The sequence below is a fragment of the Colletotrichum orchidophilum genome (genome assembly GCF_001831195.1).
Source record: "Colletotrichum orchidophilum strain IMI 309357 chromosome Unknown Scaffold_211.1, whole genome shotgun sequence".
NCBI classification, from domain to species: Eukaryota; Fungi; Ascomycota; class Sordariomycetes; order Glomerellales; family Glomerellaceae; genus Colletotrichum; species Colletotrichum orchidophilum.
The window spans coordinates 1-14,980 of NW_019173167.1; the positions used below are offsets into that span (position 1 = coordinate 1).

The 14,980-nt window shown below is 55.9% G+C and overlaps 3 protein-coding genes across 3 annotated transcripts; 2 read left to right on the top strand and 1 right to left on the bottom strand.

Annotated features, from left to right (window-relative positions):
* Window positions 1-1,332: 1,332 nt before the first annotated feature.
* On the top strand, window positions 1,333-3,027 carry CORC01_13748 (glucosidase II beta subunit-like protein; the record flags this gene model as incomplete). The annotated part of the gene is made up of 1 exon (XM_022625364.1): window positions 1,333-3,027. The coding sequence occupies one exon, from the start codon at window positions 1,333-1,335 to the stop codon at window positions 3,025-3,027; it is 1,695 nt and encodes a 564-aa protein (XP_022468113.1).
* Window positions 3,028-7,892: 4,865 nt separating this feature from the next.
* Window positions 7,893-10,954, top strand: CORC01_13749 (fungal specific transcription factor domain-containing protein; the record flags this gene model as incomplete). Its single annotated transcript, XM_022625365.1, has 4 exons — window positions 7,893-8,073; window positions 8,373-8,586; window positions 8,638-9,303; window positions 9,388-10,954. The coding sequence occupies 4 exons, from the start codon at window positions 7,893-7,895 to the stop codon at window positions 10,952-10,954; spliced, it is 2,628 nt and encodes an 875-aa protein (XP_022468114.1).
* Window positions 10,955-12,761: 1,807 nt separating this feature from the next.
* CORC01_13750 (DEAD/DEAH box helicase) lies at window positions 12,762-14,528 on the bottom strand (the record flags this gene model as incomplete). Its single annotated transcript, XM_022625366.1, has 1 exon — window positions 12,762-14,528. The coding sequence occupies one exon, from the start codon at window positions 14,526-14,528 to the stop codon at window positions 12,762-12,764; it is 1,767 nt and encodes a 588-aa protein (XP_022468115.1).
* Between the last annotated feature and the right edge of the window lie 452 nt (window positions 14,529-14,980).

The following is a 14,980-nucleotide window of genomic DNA, read 5'->3' on the forward strand; positions in this document are numbered from 1 at the left end:
AAATCATCTCTCGTCAATATCCGGCTTTTTATCGAGCTCAGCATACATTCTTTCCGGCGGTATTATAGAAAAGATCTACGACACGCACCTGGCTCAACACCTTACCGGCACTTCGGCCCACTCCAATACAGCAGTAGACGAGTGCCTGCTACGGCTAGACAGTGCGGTTTGGAACTTGGCATGTGGGCGCAGAGCCTCAGTGATATCGCCGTGACAGGATGGTCGTCGCCTATGCTTCTTTGTGGCTTGGGGACGTTCTGCATGAGGCTGCTCTCCTAGGAGAGCAGGTCCCCGAGTATTTGCTACCCGCGTTGCACGAGAGAGTTAGCTATGGGCCCACTGCACTGCAATTATATTTTCAGCAGAGGTGAGCAGGTGGCTCACTGTCCTCGTGGGCCGGGACGAGCCTTCTTGTGACTTTGAGATAAGAACCTGAAAAGTAAATTTGATTCTACTAAATCTGAACAACGGTACAGCAGGTACTAGGCAGTCAAAACTCTACATATGTCGCAGCTATACGGCTACTAATTACGAAGGGCTCTCGGCCAGCTTTGATGTTTGTTGATAGAATATCGTTCGTGTCGCTAAACTGACAGTCAACAAGTCGCATGCCCGATGTAGGAGAATAGCTGGGCAACCCTGCGTCGTGATGAATCTATGAATCGAGGACTGGAAATAAGGCGATGCGGCCGTCCGGGCTGATGACCTCTGACTCATTGACTTTGAGTGCCTATGGATTCAGCGCGGGATATAGACCATGCTGCGCGGCATGGATATATGGTTCGCCAAAGTCGTCCGCCCAGGCATGATATGTTCCCATTTCAGCTTCAGTGCCATGATAGAAGGCTCCCTGGAGGCAACCTCCTTTCACTGCAATCTATTCTCCCCTCGAGGCAGTCGTCTCCACCAGCAGTGTATTGAGATTCCAAGTTCTCTATTGTACACCCGCCACTTGTAGCTGCTGATGTTCGCTTAATGTGCCCAGAATCGGCAAATGGTGTTTCCTTGTGACACTGACAACAACAGGACTGAGATATGGAATTTCATTGAGTCCGCAAGTCGGTTGTCAACTTTGATGGAAGTCCACTAACAGCCAATGGCACGTGACCACTGGCGTTCTCGGAGCATCCCCACCGGCAAAACACCGGCGATCTTATCTCGGCTGGACCCTGCTGTTCGTAGTAGATGACACCTGTGAGCTACGGAACCACGGTAGCCAATGCGCGGCGCGATTGTCTAAGCAGCTTCGAGGTGGCCACACGAACATCGGCACCTCACCACCACAACTCCATTTTCCTCTGCATGTGAGCAAACGTTCAATCACGCGGCACGATGCGCCGTTTCAATCTAGTTTTGCTGGCAACAGCCCAACTGTGCGGGGCCCGTCACCCTGGCTTCAGCATCCACGATGACCTCGTGGCATATCCCCAGGTTCGTCCGATCCCTAGTTCAAGCCCAACAAAGGGAAGCTCTGGCAGTCAAACTGACAATGTGCGCGCGCAGTACGAGATAGTATTTTCGGAATCCTTCATACTAGAACACGAAGCGCAGGCCTTACTGGACCGCGCGAACCCGCATTCTACCTACTCGGCGGAGTTCTCGACAACCTCCGACGTCTCGCAGAACGTCCGGGAGGCCACTGACGCCGACAATGGTCGCTCGTCTGAGGCCCTTGAGCGATATGAGCTCATGAACACGGCTGCGGCAAAGTACCTCTGCTCGATACCCATTCTGGAGCCCCAAACCCCCGAGAACCACACGGCGACGGAGCTCGCGAAGCAGGAGGAGGCACGCGAGCTGGCAAAGGCTTCGGCCCACGGGTGGGAGCTGCTAGACGAGCTAGACGGCAACTGTCTGTACTTCATGTCCGGCTGGTGGAGCTACAGCTTCTGCTATAACCGCGAGATTGTCCAGTTCCACGCCCTCCCGACGGTCTCCAACGGGCAGCCGCCCGTCCGCGATCCCCACACGGCCGAGTACGTCCTTGGCAGGGTACAGAAGTCGCCCAGCCAGCGGCAGCAGACACAAGGCCAGGAGCAGCAACAAAAGCAGACGACAAAGTCAGGAAACCCCCCAGCCAACACGGATCTGCAAATCAAGGGTGACCAGCGATATCTCGTGCAGAAGATGGAAGGAGGCACTGTCTGCGACCTGACGGGCCGCGACCGGACGATCGAGGTGCAGTATCACTGTGTGCCGGGCATGAAGGGGGATCGCATAGGATGGATCAAGGAGGTCACAACGTGCGCCTACCTCATGGTTGTCCATACTCCGCGCCTGTGCCACGACGTCGCCTTCCTCCCGCCTAGGGCTACGAGCGCGAACCCAATCAGCTGCCAGCTCATCCTCCCCTCCGACGACCCCGCCGCGCAGGCTGATTGGCATCACCGGAAGACCTTGGAAGCTGAGGAATCCATGACCGGCAAACAGGAGAGTGCCGCGGCGACGGACGAAAAGGAGGCGGAGGAACTGTTGAAGCAGGCACAGCAAGACCCCAACGTGAGAGACAATGCTCAGAAGGGCGTCAACGTGGGCGGCGTCATCGTCGGCGCGCGTAACGTGCTCGGCGACGCGGACGAGGAGGGCAAGCCGCCGACCAAGCTCACGCCGCCGCGCAGCTACCTGCCCGGACGCGGCCACGGCCCGCTGGTTGAGATCATTGCCAGCGCCAAGAGCAAAGCCGAGGGCGGCGCGACGGAGATCCTCGACGAGGACGAGCTCAAGAAGCTGGACCTGAGCCCCGAGCTTGTCGAGGAGATGCGGGCTGAGCTGGAGCGCATTGCCGGCGACAAGGGGTGGAAGCTCGAGGTTGTCGAGCAGCCGGGCGTGCCCAGAGAGATCCAGGGCATTGTTGACCACGGCGCAGAGGGTGAGGACGGTGAGGAGGCGAAGGGGAAGAGGAAGAAGAAGAAGATTGTCGAGGGGGGCGAGGAGAAGAAGCAGCAGCAGCAGCAGCAGCAGAAGGACCAAAAGCAGGATCAACAGCAGGAGGGCAGCGAGGAGCAGTTCTTCAAGGAGGAGCTTTAGTGATGTGCCCTGATTTGATGGCCCAGGATCGGCGTTTGGGATGTTTTCTTGTGTATTGGTACACCGAATGATACGGAGGACCACACGTTTGCTCTCGTGCTCTCGAGAGTCTGTTCAACTACTTGCTGCTGTTTTCAAGAGCCTTTACTTACATTTGCGGTACTTTGGGAACGTTTTCGATTGTCTGCTGACACCAGTCTCTCCGGAAGCCACTCCTTGCTCGGCCTGCGGACTATTCGGGACCAAAATCGTATATGAATTTGCAACATGACGATAACAGATTGCTTCACCCCGAGATGGCTCAAGTTCAGAAGGAAGCCAAGGGCAAGACAGAGAGATCGTCTGAGCACGTGGCCGTGTCAGAGCAACTGCTGTTACACCCGAGCTTGGGGTCTCCATTCAGACAATTCCCTGCAAAGCCGTTGGCCGAAGCAACCAGCACCGCGTCCCGTCATCCAGAAAGGGGAATGCTTTGGACCAGTTCCGAATTGGCTAGGCTAGAACTAGGTTCACATTAGTTGGGCTGCAAAGAGTTCTCCAGGATCATGGTCTCGAGTTAGCTTCCTCGCATCGAGGGAACCCCACGAGGTATGGCTCTATCATTGTGTGCTCTGCGGCCAATGCCGTCTTATCTTGACTCTTGGTCGCGTGCGTGGAGAGGGAAATGAGCAGTCTAGTTCCATCTAGTTCCATCTTGTTCGCACTTGGTCACACGAAGTAGCCCTGCATAAGAAGATGCCTGTATTGAAGACCAAAAGTACGGATATGCGGTGATGAAAATGCATAGTGTCGAATGTGTACATCCACAATCGGTTTACACTCCAATCGGTGCGGGCCAACATTCTTGTCTCGCCTCAAGGGACGCCAAGACTTCTGCCTGTAGCCACTTCTTTGTGATTACTCAAACCCCCTATGTGGCTTACATGGCCACAAGTTTCTTCCATACCCACGACAGTACCTGAGTCGGTATGCACCCCCGCCAGACCTGGGTGTTTTCTCGGCGAGTCTTGTCCCACACCTGACATCCAGAGCTCTGAAGGCTACGGCATAGCGCCTGCCTCAACGCGATGATGGGTACGTGAGGTTTTCTGGCCCGGCCCAGGAAGGCACCTTCCGGCATCCCACTTGCCGGCCCGATTGGTGGCAACAGCTTGTTGTCTCCTTCCGTGTTGTGAGAAGAGTCCGTGTTGTGAGAAGGAGGCACTGCGCAGAGCACCTACCTTACCTTACTTGCCTTACATCTCAGAATGAGGCAGACACCGCACAGAATTCCGTCTCCTATCTGTTACCAGAACCACATGATAGTCGAGGCAGAATATCTGCGATCTGCACCCACTCCTCTGACTTTTTTCATCCTCATTCCCAATCTCGCCGAGGACCAAATTTCAATCATGATCCATTGTTGAGTCCCTTGGCGGGCAGGCGGTGCCGAGCGCCTTTCGAGTCTCTATCAATCGCAGCTTGACGCGATACGGCCCAGCAATGCAAGCAATTCTATGAGAGTTCGTGAGCGGTCGACCCTGAAGTCTTGGCTTCGAAATTTGCTTTCTGTTCTGGTTAGGCGTAGCCAAGCTGTCACGTCTTCAGCTTCTCCAGGATTGCGAAATGAGTTGGGGGATTCTAATCAGGGCATAACCGTTCTGCTGGGACCAGTTCTTCGGTATCATCAGTTCAGGGGCACAACCACCCTCTCGGAGTCACAGACCGGTCATTCAGAATCGGCACCTGCAAGGTGCAGCAAAGTGCGATCGGCATTTCCCCCCTGCGCCCCGTTGTGGTAGAATGGCAGACTGCCGACTTGACAACGTTTCTGGCTGCTGAACCTTCGTCAACTAGATTTGACTGAGCTACATTGTGGCTGCAAATCGTGGTCTTGACTTCTACTTACATCCCAGGTTCGGGCTAGTACCATATCCCGAAGCATTTTTCGGGCTTGTTGTATGTTTTGAAGCAAGTCCGGGACCGGAAAATTCGTTGGCAGGATGCTTACTACCGCCATGCGGCCACACATATTCTCTTCGACATCGATCCAGGTTCGAGGCTACCGCGAAGTCGTCCAAGCGTCCAGTTGTTCAACGTTCAACCTACAAATTTATCCACTCGACCCGAGGGCCTGGTACGCCCCTCGAAATGCAACCTCTGGGTTAGGAAATATACTGCAGACAGGGAGAGTGTCGATATGAGTGGAGGATACATTGGGCGGTAGCGCCCGTTGACAAAGTTCATGCTCCGATTGAGGTAGTCTTAGCGATATTGCCAGCTGGAAGAAGAGATTTCCGACTGCCCATCGCTCATGACAGCCTCAGCTGGGCAGCATTTTATAGACTTCTAACCACGTAGATAGGACGACAAGGCGTTAATCCTACGACCGACCCCTTCCAAGCAGAACCATTATGCCCTCGCCCGAGTCGGCTCGGGGAGATAGCGACAAACCCTGTGACGGCATACGTACGGTGACCGGCGTTTTCGGTCGGCCGGCCGCTTTGCTCGGTCTGAACCATGATTTCGCAAGACATGACCATCAAGCCACTTGAGGGTTTCTCATATTGGTTCAAGACGGTACAGGAGATTCCTGCCAACTCCGGTACCCACTCTTTTGCTCTCGACTCTGTCGCGACTCGCCACCGCTGGAAGAGAAACGCCAAACCCATCGCCCTGCTCTTCTCGGCCTCGCCAGGAGCACGCACCAGCAGACATGACTTTATTTGTCGACAAATCACCCAAAGTCAATTCTTTGCATCGCAAGGCGGATGAGGCCCGCGTGTGCCGTTCTTTTTGTTGTGAAGGACCCGATCAACCGCAGCTAACCGTCAACAGGTTGTCGATATTGCAGTCGCCGCACTCATCGGTGACTCCGGGACTCGATATGGGTTTCCAAGCAGACCCCAACTTTGTCGGAACGCTATGATACTAAGCTTTTGACAACACAGTCGTCCAAGAGTAATTGATAGTCTGGCTGGGCGACCCCTGCCTTGTCTTTACAGTTCGATGAGCCACCTCCGCATCATGCCAGGGGCCGTTGATATGGATGCCGCCGGCATCAGAGCAATTTCCCTGAATCGGATCGTTCTGGAATGTTCAGGACCCCGGAAATCCCCTCATTTGAGCACGTACAAGATTTCGACAGCTGCAAATCGACAGGCATTGAGTCGTATTGGAGGGGGACAGATCGGCGACACTATACCGTCTACCAACCGCCTCAACCGCGCAAATTGCATCGAGTCGCCGTGTATGCAAGGTAGACAACGATAATCAAGAAGCCTGGGAAGTTCCGCATTTGACTTGACATCTGATGCAACGCGAACGCGCGCCTGGTTGCGGACTCAAGCCTCCGGCGATGGCCACGTACGAAGAACATTCCATAGAAGCGGCATGATGCGGCAGCCCCAGACCAGAGTCAGGCCAGTTGTATCCGTACCATCAAGTGATTCAAAGGCCTCGGGGACAGATTGCCGGAACGAGGGCGAAACGTGGCATGGCGAGCAGAGTTTGGACACCCCAGGACAGAATTAAGCATCTTGAATCTCTCGAGCTTGAGTCGAGCTTGAGTCCCTGACGAGCACGACGCGGTTGCCCTGGGGGGCTCCCTGGCTGCGGTCACGAACAAAGCTCGCACATGTGGTCCATAACGGCGGGGGATGGTGCCTGCGGTTAGCTCCGCTCGACGGTCCTCAGTGGAGGATTTTTGATGGACCCTGGCATGAGCGGGCGGATGCCGGGCACGTCTCCAGGAGCCAGACAAATGGCTCCGTTCGCAGATGGGCCGGAATAGCGCCGCAGATTTGATTTTGATCCAAAATAGCTGCAGGTCCCTGGCAAACTTGGGACAGAAGAGCTCAGCTGAAGCCCCAAACGAGGGAAGGGGCACCACGGACTCGAACGTCTTGGACGACTTATTTGTTCCCTCGTTTCTTCTGGCCATTTGCCTTATTTTGAGCTGGTGCCGGCCGATGTGCAGCTCATCCAAAGTTGATTGGCCTCGACCTTTTTCCCCCGCACATCGTCTCTAAAGCCATCCGTCGATTGGGTCCACGACCATCTTCCACTCATTCGTCTTTCATCAGCTGACTCACAAGACAACCTTTCCTTGACAGCACGGAAACGGCAGCACCCTCCTTTTGCTCTTGGCCCCTCCTCTTTCCCCCATTCTCTCCGCGTCCCATTCGCCTCGAACTGTCGTTCCTTTTTTCCCCGCATTTGCACAGGCAAGCTGCAAGCCGCGCCGCACGCCGCACCCGCAACGAAAGACCAGACACTGGACGGCCAGACGAGACAAGATCAAAACAGGACAGACCCGGACAGCAGACGCAGGCAGCAGATCCCGACGGTCATCGAGCGCACGACATCGGACACGGACGGAGTGTGAAGCAACCAACACCTCACGCGCTAGCGACGACCAACAAGACGACCTCGACGCTATCCACCACCCAGCTACCGACACCTCGACTGATGAGGCGCCGACAGACGAGACGCTACGCTACGCTACCTACACTACCCTACGTGCCTCACCTCACAGCTAGACCACACCTTACCGACCCTACCTTACCTTAGCTTCCTACCCCCTTCCTCTTCCCTTGCCGGTGAGGGGCTGAGGCGGCCGAGAGTGGACTGGAACTGGCTTTTTGACCAGGGGGAGGCTGGGCTGCAGCGCTGTCCGAGTCGAGGCTTGTTGCTCCATTACAGAAAGGCTCTGCCTCTGCACTGCACTGCACTGCTTTTTCTGCTGGACTGCGACAAACCATCACTCCACCGCGAAATTCCTCGCTCAAACTCTTAACGGCCGGCACCCCTGTGACGAGAGTCCTGTCTCTGCCCTCTTCTTCTCTCGACTGTTCCCTCATTCTTATTGCGTCATGTTTTGAGTGATGGACGACACAGATACCGCGAGAAATGCTGCGAGCAGAGCGGGCTCTGCAGAAGTGAAGGCCGAATCACCAGGCTCGAACACCACCGCCGCCGCCGCCACGGTTAACACCAAAAGTCAGTACCACCACCAACAGTCAGCGCCGCCCAAGCGGACAGTATGCGATCACTGTCGACGGAGAAGTATGCTATTCCACATCCCTCAACACGTTATCGTCGTATCTTAATTTCTATCCCCTGCCGGCCGTCGCGTTCATGAACTTTCGTGCGATCCTCCCTCTTCCAAGCAGTCTGCCGCCCGGACAGTCCATTTGCCGGCTTCATGGTACCATCCCACCTTAGCCACTGTTGCTGCTGCTGCTGCTGTTGTTGTTGCTGTTGCACGTCATCACTGCTCACATCATGTCCGCAACTCAAGTCTCTTGCCACGTCTTTCATTATTCACGTCTTTTGCGATGGACCTACAAACTAACTAGCCGTAGGAATTCGCTGCGATGGCAAGTTCCCCTGTGAGCAATGCGTACACGCTTCACTCACCTGCAAGCGCGAACATGTCCCCAAGAAGAGGGGACCGAAGCGCGGCCATGGGCGGGTCATAAATGAGTTGCGCGCAAGGGAGTCGTCCCAAACAAAGCTGCAACGACCTCAAGTTCAAAAATCTTTCAATGCAGAAACTGCGCTCGAGAGTCCAACAGAGTATGTGCGGCGTCGGTTATCAGCAGCATGCCCACCGCTGAACCTAGACAGCGTCGACATTGGGATGAGCGGTAGCGACCTCGGCGAAGCGACATCTCAACATTCATCCAACGCGTCCGCAGCATCGACCCCGCCGAGCTTCTGGGCCGCCGTCACCTCGAATCCGGGACATGGCAATGTGCCGGAACCCGGAGGCATGTTCTCGAGCGACGAACTACGACCGAGAACGAGGAGCTACTTCCACATGATCCCCCAGCTGGTCGAGCTATACTACGAGCACATTTACCCCATCATGCCACTCATTTATATGCCGACCGTCCGCGAAACGATAAACCGACCCATGGCGCCCAGTGAAAAGAATCTCATCTACGCCCTGTGCGCGCTGACGTCGATGCACATGTCTGGTAAAAGCATCGGTGCACCTGGACCTACGTCCTGGGAAGTTGTCGGCCGCTTCTTCCTGGACGAGACCATTTCTACGAGGCAGACGTACGACTTCCTCGAGGATTTGTCCCTGTCCGCAGTGATTTCTTCGTTTTACCTGAGCACATCCTTCTTTGAGATCAACCAATCGCGCAAATCGTGGTACTACTTGCGGGAGGCGTTGACCAACGCGCAGGACCTCGGGCTGCAGGACGATTCGACGTACTATGGACTCAGTTGTGAGGAAACACTATGCCGACAAAGAGTGTTTTGGATCCTCTTCGTTACGGAAAGGTAAGTAACGAGTAGTCGCTGGGCCGATGTGAGGGGTAACGTGGCAGGCACAATTGAGGTACTAACACGTCTCGCGCTACTTAGGTCCTTTGCGATCCTCCGCAATAAACCGATTACATTCAAGAGAACGCCGTCGCTACCAACAACACGGCATCCTTACGAGGGACCAGACATTCATGCCGGCTTCCTTCAGCTCGTTTCATCCTACACTCCGCTGGACGAATCGTTCGTGACAGCGTGGAATGAGGGGTCCGATCCCCGCATCAGCGCAACAACGTTTTTGGCCCTGCAAAACCTTCTCTCCCTCCCTCCCGCGTTCCTTCGCCCACATGGGCGATCATCACCAACCCAGCCTCATGGGCAATTGCTGGGTTCCTACGGGGCAACATCAGCCTCGAGAGATGCCAACGCACCAGAGCCGACAGATATCCAAAAGGCAGACCTACTTATCACACAACAATGGCTTCGTCTTATTGTTTGGCAGTCATCTATGAGGCAGGGCCTTCTCAGTTGGACTGACCCGGCCGACTCGGGAGGTGGGGTGTCGTCAGGCAGCGGCGTCGGTGGCGGGAACAGCATGTGTTTCTCTTTTCCTCTAACAGTTGCGCGCGACACGGCTTCGATTCTATCGAGCTTACCCAGTAAGGCTGTTGAAGTACACGGGATGGGCATCATGGAGAAGATTTTTGAAATCGGAACATGGTGCGTTAATGTGTTGGGAGCGTGCGAGAGTGTTGGCTTCTCGACAACCATGGACTTCACATCAGGCGACATGGGCGTGCTGGGCAGCGGTCGTAAGGGGGCAAGTCTGGATCCGATTGAGTTCTTCGTGCGAACACTGAGCGCGAGCGACAACTCCCGAAAACAGTTCGCTGAGAAGCTGCTTACCGCTGCTGGCGAGAACCCAGGCAGTATGAGAACACAACTTAGCCCCGCCATGTCTGGGATGAGTTCAGCCGCCGCAGCAATGATTGCCGCGGGTCAGGCGCACCCCTTAATGGAACAAGGCTGGGGACAACAGCAACAAAGAGGCAGCGTTGTAGGCGAAGTGTTTGACGACAGCGAAGAGAACAGTGGCAATAACCAACAGCAACAACAACGACAACGACAACAGCAACAACAGCAACAACAACTAGATCTTGGCAGCAACTCAATGCAGCATCCTTCTGGTATACCAAATATGGGATTGGGAATCGACCTCGGTGCTGATCGCATGACCAGAGGCATGGGCGGGGTGGACCTGGACGCGAGCAGTGTTGATCTTATGAGCCCCCTCGGTCTGACCCGAAGCAACACCTCCGACATGGCGGCAATGGGCATGCCCGGCTTCGACACTGCTTGGAGCCCTAGTAGCGGTGGGACGGGGCCGCGAGAATACCCAGACCATAATACAGGACCTTACTCAAATTCCCGCGAAGAGACGCAAGGCTTTCCAGACATGGGAAGCGGTATATTAATGCACGAGCGGATGGCGACCGGTGCTGGCGGCCCTATCGGAGGACCTGTTGGTGGAGAAAACTCGGCGCTGAATCCGCAGCAGCAACAACAACACCAGCAAGGAGACGATGGCGGTTATGACGTTCGGAGACCTGGAGACAAGAACGGTGGATACCCAAACGGCGGCAGGGTCGGTCTGTGGTTAGGGACATGATGGGCCTATTACCACGCTGGTTGACGTTGGACAGACGGGTGGACGGTTCAGGCCTGGTTGGCCAAATGTACTCTTACTTGAACAATCTGGACTAGGGAAAGGGGGAGTAGTGGGAAAGGACGGGCTGAACTGGCAGCTTTTGCAAAATGGGAACTAGGGGTTCAACGCCGGCGAAGGTTTCAATCTCTTTGTTTTTGGGGGCGGTCCGGAGAAGGAAGGATTTCGAAGCAAGCATTTACACCTCGGACACCGCGATGATGCTCACGCGAGTGCTCCTGGGGATTTTGAATCTAGCGGCATTCTACGTGCGCAATGTATAACCGGCGACAATAAATGGAAAGGTCTAGGCTTCAACAATTTGCCTAATCACGCTTTTACTCCCCTCATCTATCTGCGCTTATTGACCGGTGCGCGACAGACTTGGCCTCGATCCGGCCGCAACATGAACGTCCTTATTGCGACGTCCCGGTTGCGGGTGCGTCCTGTGGAGGTGGGTGGTTTACGTGCTCTTCGTGCTCTTCATCGGATGAGGTTGGACCCTGATGTGATGCGGTACACACACATACCCCCCTTTTTTTTCCATCTTGCTACATCCCATCCCGTCCCAACTTTTTTTTCCCTTTTTGTTTGTCATCTGTTGTTACTTTTGTCTTCTTTGGGACTTTTGTTCTGCTTCTCATTTGAACGCACACACTATACAGGCCCGGGATCGAGACGGTGGCTGTAGCAGAGGAGAGTCGACGCAGTGCCGGAGGAGGCTACGGTTCATGATGAAGGAGGACGGATGGGGGGCTATTGCGTTTTTCCGTGGAGATGGCTTCGTTTGACAGATGGATAGATTGACAATCATGATTAATGATGCGGGTGCGGGTGCGGCGGCAGCGGCAGCGGCAGCGGCAGCGGTGGTGATTGCATTCGTCGGCATCACCGAAGCCCGCTGTAGATGGTATTTCAAGCGCAATCTTTGGGGAAAGGGGTTATGTATGCGACCAAAGCGCTGCGGGCGTTTTGTCTTTCTTTTGTTTCCTTTTTTTTTTTTTTTTTTTTTTTGGCCAGGGGGGGAGGGGTGGTTTGCTGGACCAAAAAGAAGTTCCCTGATAGGTTTAATCTCGCCGGGCCCGACGGCCTTGACGGGGTTGACGGAGACCGCCGTTTGTGTCTGCTGGACCGATCACCGAAGCCGGGGGTGGGAGGCAGGATGAGTGGAGGAGGGGATGGATTGGAGTGTGCATATCCATGATGGAAACGGGACGCAGGGAAACGGTGCTGCAGAGGTGCGGGTTTGACTTTGCGTGGGAGTGACGGGTTGTGGCTGCGTGTGGGCGGGGATGGCGTGCGGTGCAAGGTCTATCGTTTGGAACAGCCGGGGTCGGTAAGATTCAAATCAAGTTTCTTGGAGAACAACATCACATGTAGCTCATGAGTTAGTTGACTGGAATGAATGATGATCAGAATGAAACGTGAAGAGTAGAGAGAGAACTTCATCAAGGCTCTCTCAGTCTCTCTCCGTGTTTGGTCTGTTGTCTCTCTATGTTTTTTTCTTTCTTCTTCATAACCAGACGTCTCAGGTCTGATGAACTTTTCCCCAACTTCTAATACCGAAAATCCATCCTTGTATACCGAAAACGCCGGCCACCAATGCCCCCAGATGTATCCCAGGTATACGAATCCCCGTAGTTCCCCGTCGTAGACAGTTGTATGAGGGTATCAAAAGATGTGTTAGTGTTGCTGTAAACAAGCTCAGAACCGCCCCTCCTCAGAAAAAGAAAGTGGAAGTAAAGGCAACGAACGGTAGCCGTGTGATGATCTAGAATCGTCCACCCCGTCTTCCTCCGCCGCCGCCGCCACCACCACCACCGCCACCACCTCCACGACCACCAGAACCGGCGCTGCGGCCTTCGCCGCCGCCGCCGCCGCCACCACCTCCGCGGTGTCCGTGCCGGCTCTTGGGCGCATCGGGAATAACAACCAAACCTCTGGTTCCGCGGAGACCCATCTTGCCAATGGTGCTCTTCTGGATCGCGGGCGTCTCGGGGCAGGCGAGCGCGTCGCGGGCAAAGGTGTTGCCCTCGGCGACGAGCTGCTCCTTGTCCCACTTGAGTGGCTTCATCCAGTTCTTGTAGTAGCCCAGCCAAGCCTGATAGATCTTGGCCTTTTGCGTCTCATCGATGCGCTGCTCCGCAATGTCGTACACCGCCTCGGCCGCCGAGAGGTCGGCGGGGCGGGTCTCAAAGGTGATCTCCTTGAGGGTCCACTGCGGGAAGAAGCCCTCGACCTCGGCGACGATGAAGATGCCGCGACCCTCGGCGCCGGCGCGGGCGGTACGGCCGAGGCGGTGGATGTAGGACTCCTTGTCGGCGGGGATGCCAACCTGGAAGACGGAGGTGACGCCGGGGAAGTCCATGCCGCGGGCGATGACGTCCGTAGCGACGAGGATGCCGGATTTGGAGTCGCGGTAGTCGTTTGTCGTCTTCGTGCGCTTGCTCTGGGAGATGCGGGAGTGCAGCACGGCGGTGGGCGGCATGCCGGGCACGTTGGCGAGGACGTCGCCGTAAAAGTCGGCGAGGGCGGCCGTGGGGGCGAAGATGATGGCCTTGAAGGTGTCCGGGCCGACGTGGGCGGCCTCCTCGCGGATGGCGCCGACCATGGCGGGGGCGACAGCGGCAAAGGTGGGCACTTTGATGAGGTGCTGGGGCACGCGCTCGTGGGTATTGGCCTCGCCGGCCGGGATGGTGGAGATGAACTTGTAGCCCTGGGAGAGGACCAGGCCGGCGACCTGCTCGACGTGGGAGGCGATGGTGGCGGAGAAGAGCATGCCCTGGCGGTTGGTCTTTGTCTTGTCGGGCAGGGCGCGGACGATGTCCTTGAGGGCAGGCATGAAGCCCATGTCGAGGAGGCGATCAGCCTCGTCGAGGACGAGGGTGTCGAGGTGGCGGAAGGCATCCTTGATGTACTCGTTGGACATGTGATCGATGAGACGGCCGGGGGTGGCGATGAGGATATCGCAGCCGTTGAGGATCTGCTTCTCCTCGCGGTCCTTGTTGGTGCCTCCGATGGCGATGCAGACGCGATACTGCTTGAGGCGCTGCAGGAGGGCCTCAGCCTCCTTGGCGATCTGCATGGCGAGCTCGCGGGTCGGGGAGATGACGAGCAGGGAGATTCCGGCGCCGCGGCCGCGATTGTTGGTGATGAGAGTCTGGATGGCGGGGAGGAGGAAGGCAATCGTCTTGCCGGTGCCGGTCTTCGCCTGGACGAGGCAGTCGCCGCGCTTGGGGGGCAGGAGCTCGCCCAGGGTGGCGGCCTGGACGGGCATCATGTGGTCGAACTTGAGGTCTTGGGTGATGGCCTGAACCAGGGATGGGTCAACGCCGACCATGTCGGCGAATCTCGGTGTATCCTGGGGAACGGGCTCGGTGAGGGGCGGCGCCGTTGACTGGGCGGCTACTGCTGCTGATGCTACCGGGGCGGGGGCGGGCGCGGGCTGGCCCGATCTGGGGGACTCGTTGTATGGCGCATCGCGGCGGTCGCGTCTGGGGCCGCGCTTCTGGTTCGAACCTCTTCCTCTGCGATCCATAATGTCGAATTTTGGGGGTTTCGGTTCTTGCTGTCCTCGCACGGCGAAAATTTGTGAAGGCCGTGGTGAAGGGCGAGTGATGTCAAAGGGAAAATTTCCTGGCACAACAGGGACTTGACGAAACTGCTCTACCTATGCTGGGCCTAGCGTCACTGCGATAAGGAATTGCAGAAAGAGCGATAAGAATTTAGGGGTCCAGCGCACTTGCTCTCACCGCTTACCCCACTTTGCCCCTCCACCCCTTCCTTCCTTCCTTAGTTAGGTACGGTCCTACCTACCACAGTGATGGGCTGAATGCAAAGTACCTCGCGTCCTGACATTCAATATCGTCAATCACATTAATCCAACCTTATCGCAATTGATGTTCCATAAGGTACCTATCGAAGCTACATGAAAGATAATGTATTCCCATAAGCCCTTGAACACGCAGTAATCATTGCGATCTTATGCAG